This window comes from Suillus plorans, assembly GCF_016647745.1.
Source record: "Suillus plorans strain S12 chromosome Unknown HD556scaffold_24, whole genome shotgun sequence".
In the NCBI taxonomy this organism is placed as follows: Eukaryota; Fungi; Basidiomycota; class Agaricomycetes; order Boletales; family Suillaceae; genus Suillus; species Suillus plorans.
The window spans coordinates 369,754-384,492 of NW_024537408.1; the positions used below are offsets into that span (position 1 = coordinate 369,754).

Here is a 14,739-nt window from a genome sequence, read left to right on the forward strand (position 1 = left end):
GCGTCAGCGTATAGGTGCTTGGGTCCAAAAGCTTCCTACTAGCGTGGGAAGTCGGGAAAATAGCACGATGGATTCAGTTGTTCTCGAAACCAGTCTCGGGGACATTCAGCTTGAATTATACTGGAACCATGCCCCTCGGGTGGGTTTATTCTATTGTTTTGCGCCTTTACTTTGACTGAACTGATCAAGATACCATCCTAGACGTGTCAGAACTTTGCTGAGCTTGCAAAACGCGGCTACTACAACGGTGTTGTGTTTCATCGAATTATCGCCGTCAGTCGAGCTTTTTTTCTACAGCAAACGTATCTATATTCATGACCAATCATGCTTGTAGGATTTTATGATCCAAGGTGGTGATCCAACTGGAACTGGTCGAGGTGGAACGAGCATTTATGGTCAGAAATTGTACGTATATCGTTAATCTTTATCCCAAACGTAAACATATGACATGTGCATTGTGCACAGCGAGGATGAAATACATCCAGAACTACGCTTTACGGGTGCTGGAATCCTCGCAATGGCGAACTCGGGGCCCAACACCAACGGTTAGATTCCCGCTTTTTTATATTATCCACTGCTTGGAATGTAATGGCCCACTTCTAGGATCTCAGTTTTTCATTTCGTTGGCACCCACGCCCTACCTGGACGGTAAACACACCATTTTCGGCCGGGTGAGCTCAGGCATGCGTGTTGTGCAGAGATTAGGTGCTGTTGCAGTTGATGCGCAGGATCGGTAAGTCATCCTGCGTTAGGATCTTCAGAGATACTTGACCACTTGTTAGACCAAGAGAAGATGTGAAGATACACAAGGCTCGGACGATGTGATTGTCCGTGTATTCTTACGTTTGCCTTCGAGCGGCATGCTAGAAGTCTGCGCTTTTGTTGGACATAAATGTCTTATCTTGGACACTGGCCACCTGTTCTTGCAGAAGTACAGTCTTACGTGGAATGTTCTATTTTTTTCCCAGACTGTCGTGGTTCAAACGCTCAGGATTATTGAAGTGAGAGCTCGATTGATCTTCTTTTACCAAATCTATGACATGACCGCTGTCAACTTGAACCGAGCAGGGTCCTGACATTGTCACACCATCGCATCATTATGTCGAAAATGATATCTGACATCCAGTTTCAATGCGCGACAAATTTGAAATGCGCATGCGTGTTGAATGCTGAGTAGGAGCTATTGTCGAAGGACCAATCGAGTCACCGGTAAACTACGTTTGGTAAGGAGAAGACAACGGAAAGAGGCAGAGCTAGACACTGGTCGATATATATACATTGAAGTTGAGATAGGAGGAAGTATCGCGTGACGTGACACGGAGTGACAGAACGCGCTCGGGCATCAAAAGTGCGAGAGTCTGGCTGACACAGTCTGCTGATACAGTCCTGACAGTAATCTTAAGGGTTTACTCCATCTACCATAGGACCGAAAGACAAATACTGCACGTCCTTACCGCTTGGCAACTACTAGCACTTTCTCGATGCTATCTGAGCGCATCCTCCCGACCCGTAAAGCAGCAAAGCAGGCTTCCGCTGTATTCGCAAACCAGCTCGATTCGCCAGGCCACTCTGATGACGAGCCCGAGCCCTCAGACTCATTTGGGGGGCCTCCATCGCGTAGGCAGCCTAATGTAAAATATCGCTATAACGCCAAGGGCAAATTCCGTGCTTCACCGCTAAAACAGACAGACCACTCGTCACCATCTCCCAAGCGTCAGTCCAAACCAAAACCCAAGCCTAAACCCAAGCCTGTAACACCCTCACACTCCCAGCCATCCGCGCATTCGAAGAAACGCAAGGCCCCGGCTTCTGAATCTGGTTCGGATAGGGAAGGCACAGTAAGCAGTCTCACAACCCTGTCGCCCTCACCATTTTCGAGCGTTCCTACAAGTCCGCTTATCTCAACCACGGATCTTCCCCCACGTTCCATAATCAGTCATTCCACCCCACCGCCTCAGAAGCTTAGTAGGGTTAGGGGTGGTTCCACGCGCTCTCTTGGCGTATCCAGTTCCAGCTTCTCACATCCCCGGAGCCAAACTTCCCCAAGGAAAAGGAAGGCAGGAAAGGCAAAATCATCTGACCGAGGTGATGGACATGGCTTCGGCAACGTCGATACTCTAGTTTGGGTACTGGTGAATGAATTGGGAGTCATTATCACCTCGGTCCCGCATGACGACGATGATATCGAGCTTCTGGAAAACCGCATGTGGTGGCCTGCCAGGGTGAGCATTCCCTGACACGCTGAAAATGTCTCAATTCAAACAAGCAAATGGTTAGGTCGTCCAAAAACAACCTCTCTGCGTGACCCTCTTTGGCGACCTGACATTATCTCGAGAACCTTCGACAATTTCATCTCCATCCGAATCCAACGTCCAGCCTATTCATGACCTGTCTGGCGAAAAGCGTTTTTCCCGAGCAACTTTTCAAGTCTCATCTCTCACCACAACTGGATCCTCAAACTCTTCTCCTAGCAAGAAAACAAAGACAGACATGTGCGAGAGATGGGAGGCAGCAGTGAAAGCTATGGAGGATGCAGATGGACTCAAGCGTGATGGCATGCCTGAGATGATTTCCGCATACACTGGGGGGACATTTTCTTCAGAAGAAGACGATATAGAGGACCTACGTTCAACCAAGAAGGCTAAGGTTCTGCCTCGTACTGAGTTTGAGACTCTTATGGACCGCGCTTGGTCTCCTCCGCCCCCGGACCCCATGCTCCAAATACCAGGCGAGCTCGTTCTGGCGCAGGCACTACGGACGAGAAGTAACAGATACTGGCCCGCTCAGCTTATAGCATACGTTCCACCAACCAAGCCAGGCGGGAAGGAACGCTATCGGGCCAAGTTTCTGGATGAACAAGAGTACAACCTCACCCGGGATAAATTCTGGACCTCTGAGGAAGAAGGCTTCGTTATGTGTGACTTGGGCGAGTTCGAAAGCGCCGTCCAAGACACCGAGGCTCCGGACTCGGAAGATGAACCGGAAGTCAGGACGCGGAGCCCTAGTCCAAAGTTGACCGACCCGCCTCCTAGCGCAGATGCTTTCGCTGAGTTGTCGATCCATGCGCAGCTGACATACGTGAAGCCTGTACTGAACGCTATCCTACAAGGGAAGTACACCCCGGCAGGCAAGAGCCATGATGCTTTCATGCGGGGAGGTGCGGCTAGATCCAGTTTAATGAAGCGGGCGGCGGTGAGAGGAGGTCTAGACCCGAACGAGGTTAAGCAGTCGCAAAAACTGATTGCACGGTGGGCACTTGGAGAAGAGTATGCCCGTAGAACCAATATAGAATTCAAACCTAAAGCGGCGGTGGTGCCACCCCCGGAGCAAGATAGCATAACTACTTTGGCCACCAATGGCGATGGGTTGGCAGACGCTGGCGTCGAAAGCGAAATAGCTGCAATTTCCGATAGGGCAGATTGCAACATTTCTCAGCCTATACCTCCCAGTGACGTTGGCAATCAGGTCAACGACACTGAAGCAATGGCAGTTAACAAAACTGAGACTGGAACAACAGACGAGACATCTGCATCCTCCGACACCATGGTCCACCCTGACATTCCTCAACCAATACCTCCCAGTGACAATAGCAATCAGGTCGACGACCCCAATGCAATGTCACTTGACAAGTCGCCAGACAATATACCTGCAACTTCCGACAGTGCGAGTCACGACATACTGTCTCAGCCCATACCTCCCAGCGATACTAGCAACAAGATTGATGACGATACCACAACAGTTGGCAAGCCTAGCCAGGTTGGCTCTTTATTTTTTGCCTTTGCATTTCTTGTGTTGATATTTTTGTATAGGCTGACGATTCCCCAGAGCCGAAGACGACTGACCTGGCTTCTGCGCCAAAGGAGATCATTGCAGAGCAGGTAAGATCTATCGCAGACTCCTGAGTTCCCCAAGATGTTTACCTTTGATTGCAGCCGGATTCTAGCGGTCACTCTGACTTGCCGCATACTGGGGAGGTAGGCTAGCTATATCGCAAATACCGCCCGGGATCATTCATCATTTCTACAGATTGACCATGTGCCTGCACAGGACCAACAGCAGCCAGTTGGTTCGCATGAATATGAATCACTATCAACCCTCGATAAACTTGATGTGTGTCTTATGTTCTGGGATAACCATTTGTCACTGATTAAAACATTGTGTACCCACAGTACTGCGTGAACATTCTTCTCCCTGAGGCAATCCAGCAACTACTCCTGTGGCGGTCGGGTGAGCGCACTACAGCTGCTCTCCTCTCACACCCAGAGGAAGAAAGGCTGCATGAGCGCGGTTCAGCAAAGGCGCAGGAGACAGACTGGGTATTTGACCTGCTCCGCCTAAGGGAAGCGCAGGCGCGGTTGTGGAGCGTGGATCTGAAAGCTAAAGACAAAGCGAAGAATAAAGGAAGCGAGGCCAGGGGTGGGACGCGTTCGCGACCTCGCAAGACCACTGTACTGCGATGAGGAACTTCTAAGGAGCATCTTGCTTAAGCTCGTTTGGAACGTATGGATGTAGTTTCGACATAGTATTCTGTGTTAATACGGGAGCTGTTTTTTTCGATTCAAGGACTGTGACTTTTCTGCTTTTTTTCAGGTTGGCGTGCGTATGATCATTGATAAACTAGTATATCAGTCCATTATATGATACTTTAGGACTCCCTGGAAAGGTAGTGACCGATGCACTTCATATAGTACACCATCCAATGAGGCCGAGCGGCTGCTGAGCGAAAATTATGATAGTCCAAGTCGATGAAAGAACTGCCAGAAATTCATAGCAGGTCACTCGCACGCGATCATTCAGCATGAAAGTAATTTATTACTGCCACGAGTTCGTTGCCTATCCAATTAGCCAGATTGATCGTGAACGGTCGTGAAAGGATAACTTCGGGAAGCTGGGTTCCGCGCGGTGGCTGGCCGCGGCTGTGAAATTCTACCTCGTCATTTACATACACCTTCCTACTGTGTACGTCTTTGTAAAGTGGAGCATCGATTGCTTTACCGCTGGGCCCTGGTCTATGCCACCTACGATATTCTCTAATTCTTGGCTTACTGCGCGCCGTTTTGGAATAGTTATTGACGCTGGCTCGTCGGGTTCAAGACTTCAGATATATAGCTGGGAAGATCCCGATTTTGTGCTTAGCGAGCAGGGAGATGATGTACGAGACAAATTGCCCAAGGTAGAGAAGGGCGTTCAGGAGGGAGATGATTGGATAATGAAGGCTGAACCAGGTGTGTACACGTCTGATATTCTGCTCGTCACAATTCAACTGGTTCTGTCACGTAGGTCTTTCTACATTCGCAGACAACCCAGAGGGCGTCTACGAATACCTTGCGCCGCTACTTAAACATGCGCGCTCTCAGATACCTCCTTCCCTCGAGTCAGAAACTCCTCTTTTCCTCCTCGCTACCGCTGGTATGCGCCTTTTGACACCGGTGCAACAGGCGCGCGTGCTTAGTGCCACATGTAGGTATCTCAAAAGCGCCTCGAGCTTCCGGATAGAAGGCGAATCGAAGGACGGTCCGTGTGGGTCCAGTGTACGAATTATCACTGGCGAAGAGGAAGGGTTGTATGGATGGATAGCAGTGAACTATCTCATGGATGGGTTTTATGGAAAGGACAAGAAGACGACTTATGGTTTTCTGGACATGGGAGGCGCTTCGACCCAGATAGCTTTTGAGCCATCTAACACGCTTTCGGGAGACAAGGAGAACCTGGTTGATGTCCGGTTACGACTACTTGGCGGAGACGACGTCAACCACTCGGTGTTCGTCACTACGTGGTTAGGTTATGGTACCAACCAGGCACGAGAGCGATATGTTACGAAGACCATCAAGTCTTTCAAAGAGACTTCGCTCGAGACGTCAGAATCATCATCCATACCTGACCCGTGCCTTCCAAAAGATCTGATACTTTCCGAGACATTGCCTCAGATTGATGGGTCGCATTCAACACATCTACTTGCTGGGACGGGCTCTTTCACCCAGTGTCTGGATCGTACTGCTTCCCTCCTCAACAAAAATGCGCCATGCAATACTGCTCCATGCCTTTTCGACGGAGTGCATGTTCCTGCCATCAACTTTACTTCCTCCCATTTCATTGGTGTTTCCGAATACTGGTATTCATCTGAACATGTCTTCGGGCTAGGCGGCCCGTATGATTATGTGCAGTACGAGCGCGCTGCGACGCAGTTCTGCGGTATGGATTGGAGTGGTATAGTCAAACAACATGAGCTGTCGAGAGCGCAGGGCATACGAGGCGGCGATGGGGAAGTCATGGAAAACGGAGAGGTCATGGAGGTCGGGAAGTGGGGCAAGAATGTGGAGCTTCCGAGGTTGCAGATGCAGTGTTTCAAGGCCGCTTGGATAGCCAATGTGCTACATGAAGGAATTGGGATTCCTCGGATAGTAGACCCGGAAGGAAACTCCACCACGATTGGAGAACAAGTGGCACAACAAGCTGAAGCGAAGGGTTTGGGAAGACCTATGTTTCAATCTGTCGACTCTGTCGGAGATATCGCCATTAGCTGGACGCTGGGTAAAATGGTGTTAGAAGCAAGCAAGGAAATCAAACCGTCTTCAAGCAGTAGTAGGCCGCTGGCTGATCCTATAGACGATATTCCTGCTAGTACATCCAACCCTCCTATCAAACCCATTCGACCGTTCTGGGATCTCGACGGGTTGTTGGAAGAGCATGTCTCTCCACATCTGCCGACATCTTTGACCCGTGAGTCTTTGGGATTTCCACCCATTACTATACTCTCCTACGCCATTATCCTCATTGTGGTGGGCTACATAATCTTTCGCCTACGACATCCATTGCGCGTTGTTCGGAGGCGTTTCTTACGCAACTCATTTAAACGTGACTTGCATGGAGCCTACGCGATGGAGGAAGGGATAACGATAGCACGTCCACCGTCGCCCTCAAATTCCTCTTTTCTACCCCCGTCCCTGTTGCGACCCCTGCGCCGCCTTGTGTCCTCATCGACATCATCATCACGTCGTCCGCGTTTACCTCCCATCTCTACCTCACTTCAACCTCCATTGCTTCGACACTCTCAAACCTCGACACTCTCACCTCCTCCCTATCACAATGCTTCGGACGGATTCAGCACATCTACTTCTACGTCGCATTCTCACTCTCGCGCTTCGTCACCTACGACTACCACCGCTCCTGACGACACGATAATGACGAGCAGCAGGTCTTCGATTCCTTCCATCAACCCACGTTCGCGAAATTCATCGTATATGAACTTGACGCTGTTTCCAAGGCAGACACTTTCTCGTGCAAACAGCGTATTACAGCTACCTGACGAGTGAATTGACATTGGACTGGACCCAGAGTATTATTATTGCAGTCGACAATACGGGGATATCTTATTACTTCAAGTTGTAGATGGTGTAATTTATACCTCGCGTACTTTAGTCGATGTACTTATGCAGCCAACTGACTTTTTTGGGAATCCAGGTTCCATGTGTACGTACGTAACTGCATAGTTAGTTCTTCGTTCAACGATTTTCAGTTGCGACTCTCTCGATGGGTCTGTCGACCAAATCATCTAAAACGCAGTTATAGTGATATCAAGTTGAATCGATAAATGGCATGCTATTATTACCCGTCAAAAAGTTCTAGTCAACACTTCCTTGCCTTCTCCAGCAACTTCAAGGGTCCGAAATGGGCCATGGCTAGCTGGCTGGTGAGCCCAACTTCCTTTTCATGATAGTGGCGTCCTGAGTGGCAAGAAGCTCCGGGTCGGACATGAATTTTCGAAAACACAACTAGGAAATTTCGACTGCTGGCAAGGGGGGAAATCTCCCGCAAGGGCCCCAGCTGGGCTCTCGATCGGATTTGCAGCTTGACTGTACACCCAGACTCCTTATAAAATTCGGTTTATTGTCGGAGAAACCGCACTTGGTTTTATTTGGTCTGTGGCTGTCGGGGACACACACACGCCGTTGCGTCGCAAGCCTATACTTGGTTCCACGTGGTAAGTAACTACTTATTCACTTCGAAGATATCGAAATAGGTTGATCTAAACTTCCATGGCAAGCATCCAAGACGTGTCGCCGACAAAGTTGCCCTCTGAGCGTGCTCCGCTCCTTCCAGAGCGGCAGGATGCAATAAGCAGTGAACGCCAATTTTCCCCGTTAACGCTTCTAATCCCGCTAGCTGTCGCGACACGACTTACTTCGACGCTTCCTGCAACGACATTATTGGAGGTTATCCAAACAGTCATCTGTCGGCTGTGGCTCACAGCAAATGACAACTTCCCACCAGGCGGGGAGATATCCAAGGAACTATGCGCAGTTCCAGAGGTGGAGAAAACATACTCTGCCGTCATTTCGGCCATCTTAATTGGCGACGGGCTTGCGGGTGCGGACGCTGCTACATTTTCTGCCCAATCTAATGTTCAACAGCTATGATCGCATGCAGTGTGATTAGCCATATTAGCTCTAGACTTGGAAGAAAACAAGTCATCCTTGGCGCAGTTGCCGTTAGCTTTTTGGCCTATTTTCTTATGATCTGCTCCCAGTACTTGTCTGGATGGCTAGGAGCAACTGTTTTGGCCGCCTCTCTATTACTGCAAGCATTCGGTAATCCCCTGATTATGATGTTCATGGTAAACATCTACACCGTTGATATCACCAGTGCTGAGGATAGGTAATGTATAATTGTGATAATCAATCCTCTTTGGACTGACCGGATCTTCAAGAACACCCGTTTTGAGTGCCATTAATGGATGGGCTATCCTAGGTAAGCATAATCCTTTGCATTTACACAATCCCCGTTAATCTACGTGTAAAGGCCAATCAGTCTCCTTTGCTATCGGTGGACTTGTCACCACCAAGACCAATAACCCGCTAATCGTATATTACATCTGCATTTCCGTTCTCGGGGCCATATTCGTCTACGTCTTAGCTTTCCTCCCCGAATCATTGCCAAAAGAGAAACGGGATGAACTACGTCGCCAGCGCCTTGCTCAGCAGAATGTAGAAGCAAGCGCCCATCGAAATTTATGGAGCCGCCTCATATCTACGGTAGCCATTGCGTTCGAACCTCTGAAACAGCTTGTTCCTGCCCGCAAGGAAGATGGCAGACGGAACTGGCGAGTAGTGTATTGTGCAATTCATATCATCATCGCGATGCTTGCGGACTCGTATACCCCGGTGGCCCTTACGTTGTTGTACACAACGAAATACAAGTACAACTCTGCTGAGGTAGGCCGAACATTAATCACTGGAGCTCTACACTCATGTAACTTAGACCGGAATTATGTTGACAACACTGAGCTTGAGCGCTGTATTCTGTCTTACATATACGATACCCTCGCTGATTCGCGTATTGCGTCCGATTTACGCCAGGAAGGTCGTTCTTCCCGAAGATCAACAGGACCCTAGCGATGACACTGCTGTATCTACGTCTACAGACCTTCTCGATGTCCATATCACCTTCGTCTCCTGGGTCATCAATGCTATTTCCTATATAATAGCGTCTGCAACGACGACTCATGTTTCACATCTCATAGGTGCGAGGTCTCAAATGCAGCAATGCGTGTATTGATGCTTTGTGAAGCCGTGACCGCTGTCGGTTTCAGCGCAGCACATGTTCCCATCACTCGAAGTCTCGCAGTATCATCGGTCGACCCCTTGAAACAAGGTACGTATTTTGAAGCTGCAAACATGCGGTTGATAACTGGCAGATTGCGTTGGATAGGAGAGGTACTAGCTGCTATCGAAATGATGTCCAGCATTGGAGCCTTCCTCTCTCCTCTTGTCATGGGCGGCATCTTTACTGCGTGAGTCGATTGGTTTTCAATCCCACACTGTCTGCTTATTTCCTTGTTTAATGCAGCACGATCTCGAGTCAACCGATGTTGGTGTTCTATATTCACGCGGTAAGCTTTATTTGCAGGTCACTTGTGCATGATGTTTAACGTGTTTATCGCAGGCGATCGTGATGGCGGCTGCGTCGCTACTCTTTCTCGTCAGAGACTCTGATCGTTATCAGAAGCCACTACAGACACAAGACTAATCAAACTGTCAAGAACTTTACCATATACTAGAGAAGGTGCAATGCACCGCAGGAGGCATGAATTGGAATTAGTTGTGATTTTTCACCTAGCCCGTGATATTTACATGCCAAGTACAGGGGTACAATGTGACCCTCGGGTCTATCGTCCGCGGTGTCAGGTAAATTATGAGGGTATCACTAGACAAATTCATGAGCCCGCGTGAAAGATGGTGCAACGTTGAGAAAGCCTAGTAACTTAATGCTGTCTGTTCATTATTGCTTGTATGTTCTCTCTGCCACCTTGCTCCCAATCATCCCAACAATGAGCGAGAACAACGGTATCCCTTGCATAGTGTTCTTCGTCAAGACTACCCCGAGGCATCTCACGACCATTATGTACCTTGGCTTTGTCCTTGCCTCCAGGAAATACACGATGCCATTTCATGATTCCCTCCTTCTTGAAGCCGAGTCTTTCAGCCGCACGAATAGAAGGTGCGTTCACAGAGCTGCATTGCCACTGAACCCTTCGCAGGCCCAAACCGCCCTGAGACGGCACTTGGAGCGCATACTGCAAAAGAAGCCCAACAGCATTGGAATTGACATGCGTCCTTTGAAATTGGGGAAGGATGATGATATATCCAATTTCTGTGCATAGATGCAGAGAAGAAGAGTTCATATAAGACATCATCCCAGCTAGCTCGCCTTCCTCGTCTGCTGTAGAGGGTGGTTTTGTTTTATCTATGATGGCGAATGATACCATTCCTGGGTCGTGGTGGACTAGGGTCTCGAGGAAATTGGTGTTGAAATCTTGGATGGTTTGGAATGGGCCGGTTGGCATGTGTGCCCATAGTTCTGGGTGAGATGATATGATGGAACATAATGGAGAGGAATGGGTTGATGCCTGTGGTAAGTTAGCTTGGTTATCTAGTGTCGGATTGTGATAATCGGCTTACTTTGAAAGGAGTCATCTTGATGCGTTCATTCGATAACTCCCGCACTGGGAAACAGAAATTGAGGTCCTCCGAGACAGTCATGGTTGCTGTGATGAAAGAGAGAGCTGACTAGATAGATAATTACATATGCAGTCAAGTGATGACTCCTTCCTTCCGTGGGAGAGCACCATCGGACCGCTTCGAAGAGATATCGCTGCGGGCACTGAGGCGTTCGGGCACAGTACACGGAGCATGCAGAGATGCGACACTGTCAAGCACAGGAATGATTCACTGCCAGGAGTGGCACAGTCACTACTTGGTACTGTGCAGAAGAATCTAAATTACTTTTTTCGTGCTCAACATTGACTGTTACCCGGAACCGACATTGCGCCATAATGAAATCGCGGCGAAAAGGCGTAGCGTCCAACCATCGTCGAGTCAAAAACTCGGAACAGTGCGAGTGGATATTCGACCCCTATGATAGCACTGTTTTTACATAAATCACAGTTCTCGAGCCCCTGAGTGTCGGATCGTCTATATCATATTTAGCAACTGCCAAGACACTCAAGCCATCGCGAACGGTTCGATCGAGGCGGTACGCCGAAGCAGACCACCTCATTCGAAGAACCGGGTGCATTGCAAACTGGCTTCGATGTCCACCACGAGTATCAAGCACTGATTCATGGGTCCCGCTTGGAGGAACAACCATCCAAGTCTGTCGATCACCCCGAAGCGAGTACACATGCTACAGACATCAACGGCGTCCTACTCGTTCCAACTCACCCCGAGGCCCGCTCATTTCATAGAACTGTTCCATCTCCCCCACACAAATCGCACATTGCACTCGTTCCCTGCAAGCTGCATGGCTTGGATTTCTTTTACGGCGGACATTCCGAACATCCGAGGAAACATCCCTTATCCGCACCATCATTCATCTCTCGTATCTATGGAACCGCAGGGCGAACGTCATCAGTCTTGGAATAGTACTTCTCGACGACAGCCTCATCAACGCCATCTAGACCTTCATAAAACGCAGTGTATATCCCTCGCACATGATCATGATCGGATTCAGATCAGACAAATCATGTAAAATGAGTCTATCCGCACTCAGTTGGAAAAAAAAAGGTGGGGTGGAATGGTCGTGTCAAAGAGAGTTTGCGAGATGACAATTCATTAAACGGTGTCTTCGTGCTTCACGGAAGTTGCTGTATTAATGAATGACATGTGTATTCACAACTCTGCGGTACCACGTTGATGTCTGATTCAAAAATGTCACAAGCTGTCATTATTGCGACCACCCTGCTACAACGAATCCACAAGTTACATGAACGAAATGAGGTTACGGTACGATCATAAACGCCGGCAGAAAAAAAAAATGAAAATGAGTGGAAAATTAGCGCTACAGTGCTGTCAGTATCGTACAATGCAGGGGCAATGCATATGCGTACATATGAATGCATAGAGTCTATCCAAAGTCTATCCGACAAAGACAAACGTAAAACAGTAGAGCAAGCCAATGAAAAAAAAATCATTATCCCAGAACATACGTAAATGTCACGACCGGTGTCGTATATGAACACCCCTGGTCGTGTCTAAAGAATGGCGTCGTTGTAGCTTGGTCTTTGAGGAAAACTTCGGGGCTTTGGATACTTTTGATAGATCAGACGCAAAGCTAAAAAGCCTGCTGAAAAACGGTCGCTTGAATCCCATGCTGCCAGATTGAGGAGACGATGGCGATTTAGTGGTCGACGTGGCCGTGTAAAGGGAAGGCACGGGGCCGGGCTAAAACAATACAAGTCAGCCAAAATGAAACACAATCACAACAACGAGAGATAAGCACTTTGCTGGTGACTTACCAAGACCTTCACCTTCTGGCCAGGAGTGGGTATAACATAGTACGTGCTGCCCGACTCGCAGCTATCACCCTCGCCTATCGGCGAAGGCGCTCTCGACCGATCTTCCCTCGAAAGGGGCCCTCTCATCCCATACCGCGCTTCTTCATGAATAGACGCGAGATGACTATGAGCAGCGGGGTATGGGGCAGGAGTAATACGCGGGTACTGTGGAAACCCTGAACCCGTGGGCGCAGACACCGTATACGTCATGCCTGGTGCCTTAGTTGGGGCATAAACAATAGTCGGTGGAGCATAATGATCGGTAGCGTGGTGAGGACCGGGTGCATATACGATCGAAGGCGGAGGCCGATGTCTCGAATGCGAATGTGCGGGATGGTGCTGCTCGTATTGTCGAGGAATGGGCTGTGAATGCGAGTAAGTAACTGGCGGGGCAGCACTACCATGATGGCTGGGAACGTGTCGTGGCAAGGGTGTGGCCAGGATTTCTACAGCGTTTTTGTGGGGCGGGGATTGCAAGGGTTCGGGCCGGTAAGGTTCTGAAGCTCTACGTGGCCGATATTTTTCGTTTCTCGAGTCATAGGGAGTGGCGTGTGGGTCAGAGGGAAGGATTTGGATTTCTTCAGGTTCTAAATCTTCAGGATCTGCACGTGCAGAGGAGTGACGATACCCTGTGTGCTCGGGGTGGCGAGGACCCCGTACAGGATATGCATCAGCAGCAGACCTCGAGCGGTCATGTGCACGGTGGTGATGGCTGTGTTGAGGATGGAGATGAGAACTGGAACTATGACTGCTTCCTTTGTGAGAGCCACCATTATCATAGTGCCAGTGTGAGATAGGAACGTCGCGTCCGTCCCCATACTTCAACATCATCTTCGGAGGCAAGGAATGCGAGCTGCCGTTGTCTGAGCTAGACTCGTCGATATCTATATCACTGACGACGGATGGGGGACTCTCTGGGGAATAGAACTGGGAATGGAATGGCGAGTGAGAACGGACCCAGTGCTCAGTACGTTCCCGGGAGTTTCTAAAGACCTGGACAGCCTCTGGGGAAGTTGTATACTCTGTCATGAGGGGGTCGTCACCACCAAAGTGTCATCAACCAGATAACCCTGCGCAGAGGAGAAGTTGGAATTAATGAACACCGAGGCGAAAGAAAGAAAAAGATGATCAAGTGCCGCTGGTTTTATATAATAAGGGCTGCGAACCTGACTGAATCATCAGATCCCGTGCCAGTTACGAGAAGCGACGAGCACTAGCCAGTAGGGGCTGGGATCCCAGCGCTATCCTAGCTGGGTTGCGAGAGATTTGCTCGCCATGATTAGACTTCTGCAAGCGACTTATTTCCGATCCGTCCAGTAAGAAATTTTGCGGATTATCGGGAAATTATTACGCTTTCATCGGGTTTGGCCATTGATCAGGAAACGTGTTTACAGCGAGGCAGATCCCAGCCAAGACAATTGCCATTCCCAAGTTCATCCACACAGCTTTCTGAGAGTAAGACTCATCAAGCTAAACTGGTGCCTGGCAAGGCATAAATTCTTAGCGATCCTGTGGGAGCACTGGAGGTGATATAATCCACTAGGTGCACCTTCTTTTCCGCAGCTGCACGGCTTCAGTTGACACACTTCTTTACTTCCCAAACTGTCCACCTTGGTCTGTGAGAGCAAAATTATATCCGCACAGGCTGTGGCATCTTATCAGGAGTTAGAATGATGATAGCCGCAAGCATCCAACAATGACCTTCCCAATCTGATTGCATCATTAATCACTCAGAGCAGGATCCATACAGCAGAGCCCATTAGTATGTGCACATAGCTTTACAATGATGACCCAAAGAGTACCTCTCTTTCCCTTGCTCTCACATGCTTCCACCCATGACCCTTCCGATATTTCCCAGCACGGTGACGGTTACGCATGACTTGTATCAGTGCTGCGGAGGAGCAAGT

General features: G+C 49.1%; 6 protein-coding genes across 6 annotated transcripts; 4 read left to right on the forward strand and 2 right to left on the reverse strand.

Annotated features, from left to right (window-relative positions):
* Window positions 1–4: 4 nt before the first annotated feature.
* HD556DRAFT_406597 (cyclophilin-like domain-containing protein) lies at window positions 5–1,153 on the forward strand. Its single transcript, XM_041310521.1, has 6 exons — window positions 5–139; window positions 202–273; window positions 335–405; window positions 466–545; window positions 604–733; window positions 783–1,153. Exons 1-6 carry the CDS (start codon window positions 68–70, stop codon window positions 823–825), a joined length of 468 nt encoding a protein of 155 aa, XP_041160905.1. The 5' UTR covers window positions 5–67; the 3' UTR covers window positions 826–1,153.
* Window positions 1,154–1,481: 328 nt separating this feature from the next.
* HD556DRAFT_1474342 (uncharacterized protein) lies at window positions 1,482–4,692 on the forward strand (the record flags this gene model as incomplete). Its single annotated transcript, XM_041308498.1, has 6 exons — window positions 1,482–2,222; window positions 2,278–3,756; window positions 3,810–3,878; window positions 3,933–3,974; window positions 4,027–4,110; window positions 4,170–4,692. 6 exons carry the CDS (start codon window positions 1,482–1,484, stop codon window positions 4,458–4,460), a joined length of 2,706 nt encoding a protein of 901 aa, XP_041160906.1. The 3' UTR covers window positions 4,461–4,692.
* Window positions 4,693–5,011: 319 nt separating this feature from the next.
* On the forward strand, window positions 5,012–7,313 carry HD556DRAFT_1236305 (nucleoside phosphatase family-domain-containing protein; the record flags this gene model as incomplete). Its single annotated transcript, XM_041297816.1, has 2 exons — window positions 5,012–5,225; window positions 5,281–7,313. 2 exons carry the CDS (start codon window positions 5,012–5,014, stop codon window positions 7,311–7,313), a joined length of 2,247 nt encoding a protein of 748 aa, XP_041160907.1.
* Window positions 7,314–8,036: 723 nt separating this feature from the next.
* Window positions 8,037–10,245, forward strand: HD556DRAFT_1474348 (MFS general substrate transporter; the record flags this gene model as incomplete). The annotated part of the gene is made up of 9 exons (XM_041308499.1): window positions 8,037–8,367; window positions 8,412–8,655; window positions 8,708–8,748; window positions 8,800–9,212; window positions 9,259–9,520; window positions 9,568–9,651; window positions 9,709–9,790; window positions 9,847–9,889; window positions 9,943–10,245. The coding sequence occupies 9 exons, from the start codon at window positions 8,037–8,039 to the stop codon at window positions 10,024–10,026; spliced, it is 1,584 nt and encodes a 527-aa protein (XP_041160908.1). The 3' UTR covers window positions 10,027–10,245.
* A 16-nt stretch (window positions 10,246–10,261) lies between these two features.
* On the reverse strand, window positions 10,262–11,039 carry HD556DRAFT_1236309 (acetyltransferase; the record flags this gene model as incomplete). Its single annotated transcript, XM_041297817.1, has 2 exons — window positions 10,262–10,906; window positions 10,959–11,039. 2 exons carry the CDS (start codon window positions 11,037–11,039, stop codon window positions 10,262–10,264), a joined length of 726 nt encoding a protein of 241 aa, XP_041160909.1.
* A 1,040-nt stretch (window positions 11,040–12,079) lies between these two features.
* Window positions 12,080–13,861, reverse strand: HD556DRAFT_1474354 (uncharacterized protein; the record flags this gene model as incomplete). Its single annotated transcript, XM_041308500.1, has 3 exons — window positions 12,080–12,719; window positions 12,794–13,461; window positions 13,534–13,861. The coding sequence occupies 3 exons, from the start codon at window positions 13,859–13,861 to the stop codon at window positions 12,492–12,494; spliced, it is 1,224 nt and encodes a 407-aa protein (XP_041160910.1). The 3' UTR covers window positions 12,080–12,491.
* Between the last annotated feature and the right edge of the window lie 878 nt (window positions 13,862–14,739).

Coding starts and splice junctions, on each gene's coding strand:
- HD556DRAFT_406597 (XM_041310521.1), top strand. CDS start 68: ATGGATTCAGTTGTTCTCGAAACCAGTCTCGGGGACATTCAGCTTGAA. Junction 546..603: donor CTCGGGGCCCAACACCAACG/GTTAGATTCCCG, acceptor GCCCACTTCTAG/GATCTCAGTTTTTCATTTCG. Junction 734..782: donor GCAGTTGATGCGCAGGATCG/GTAAGTCATCCT, acceptor ACCACTTGTTAG/ACCAAGAGAAGATGTGAAGA.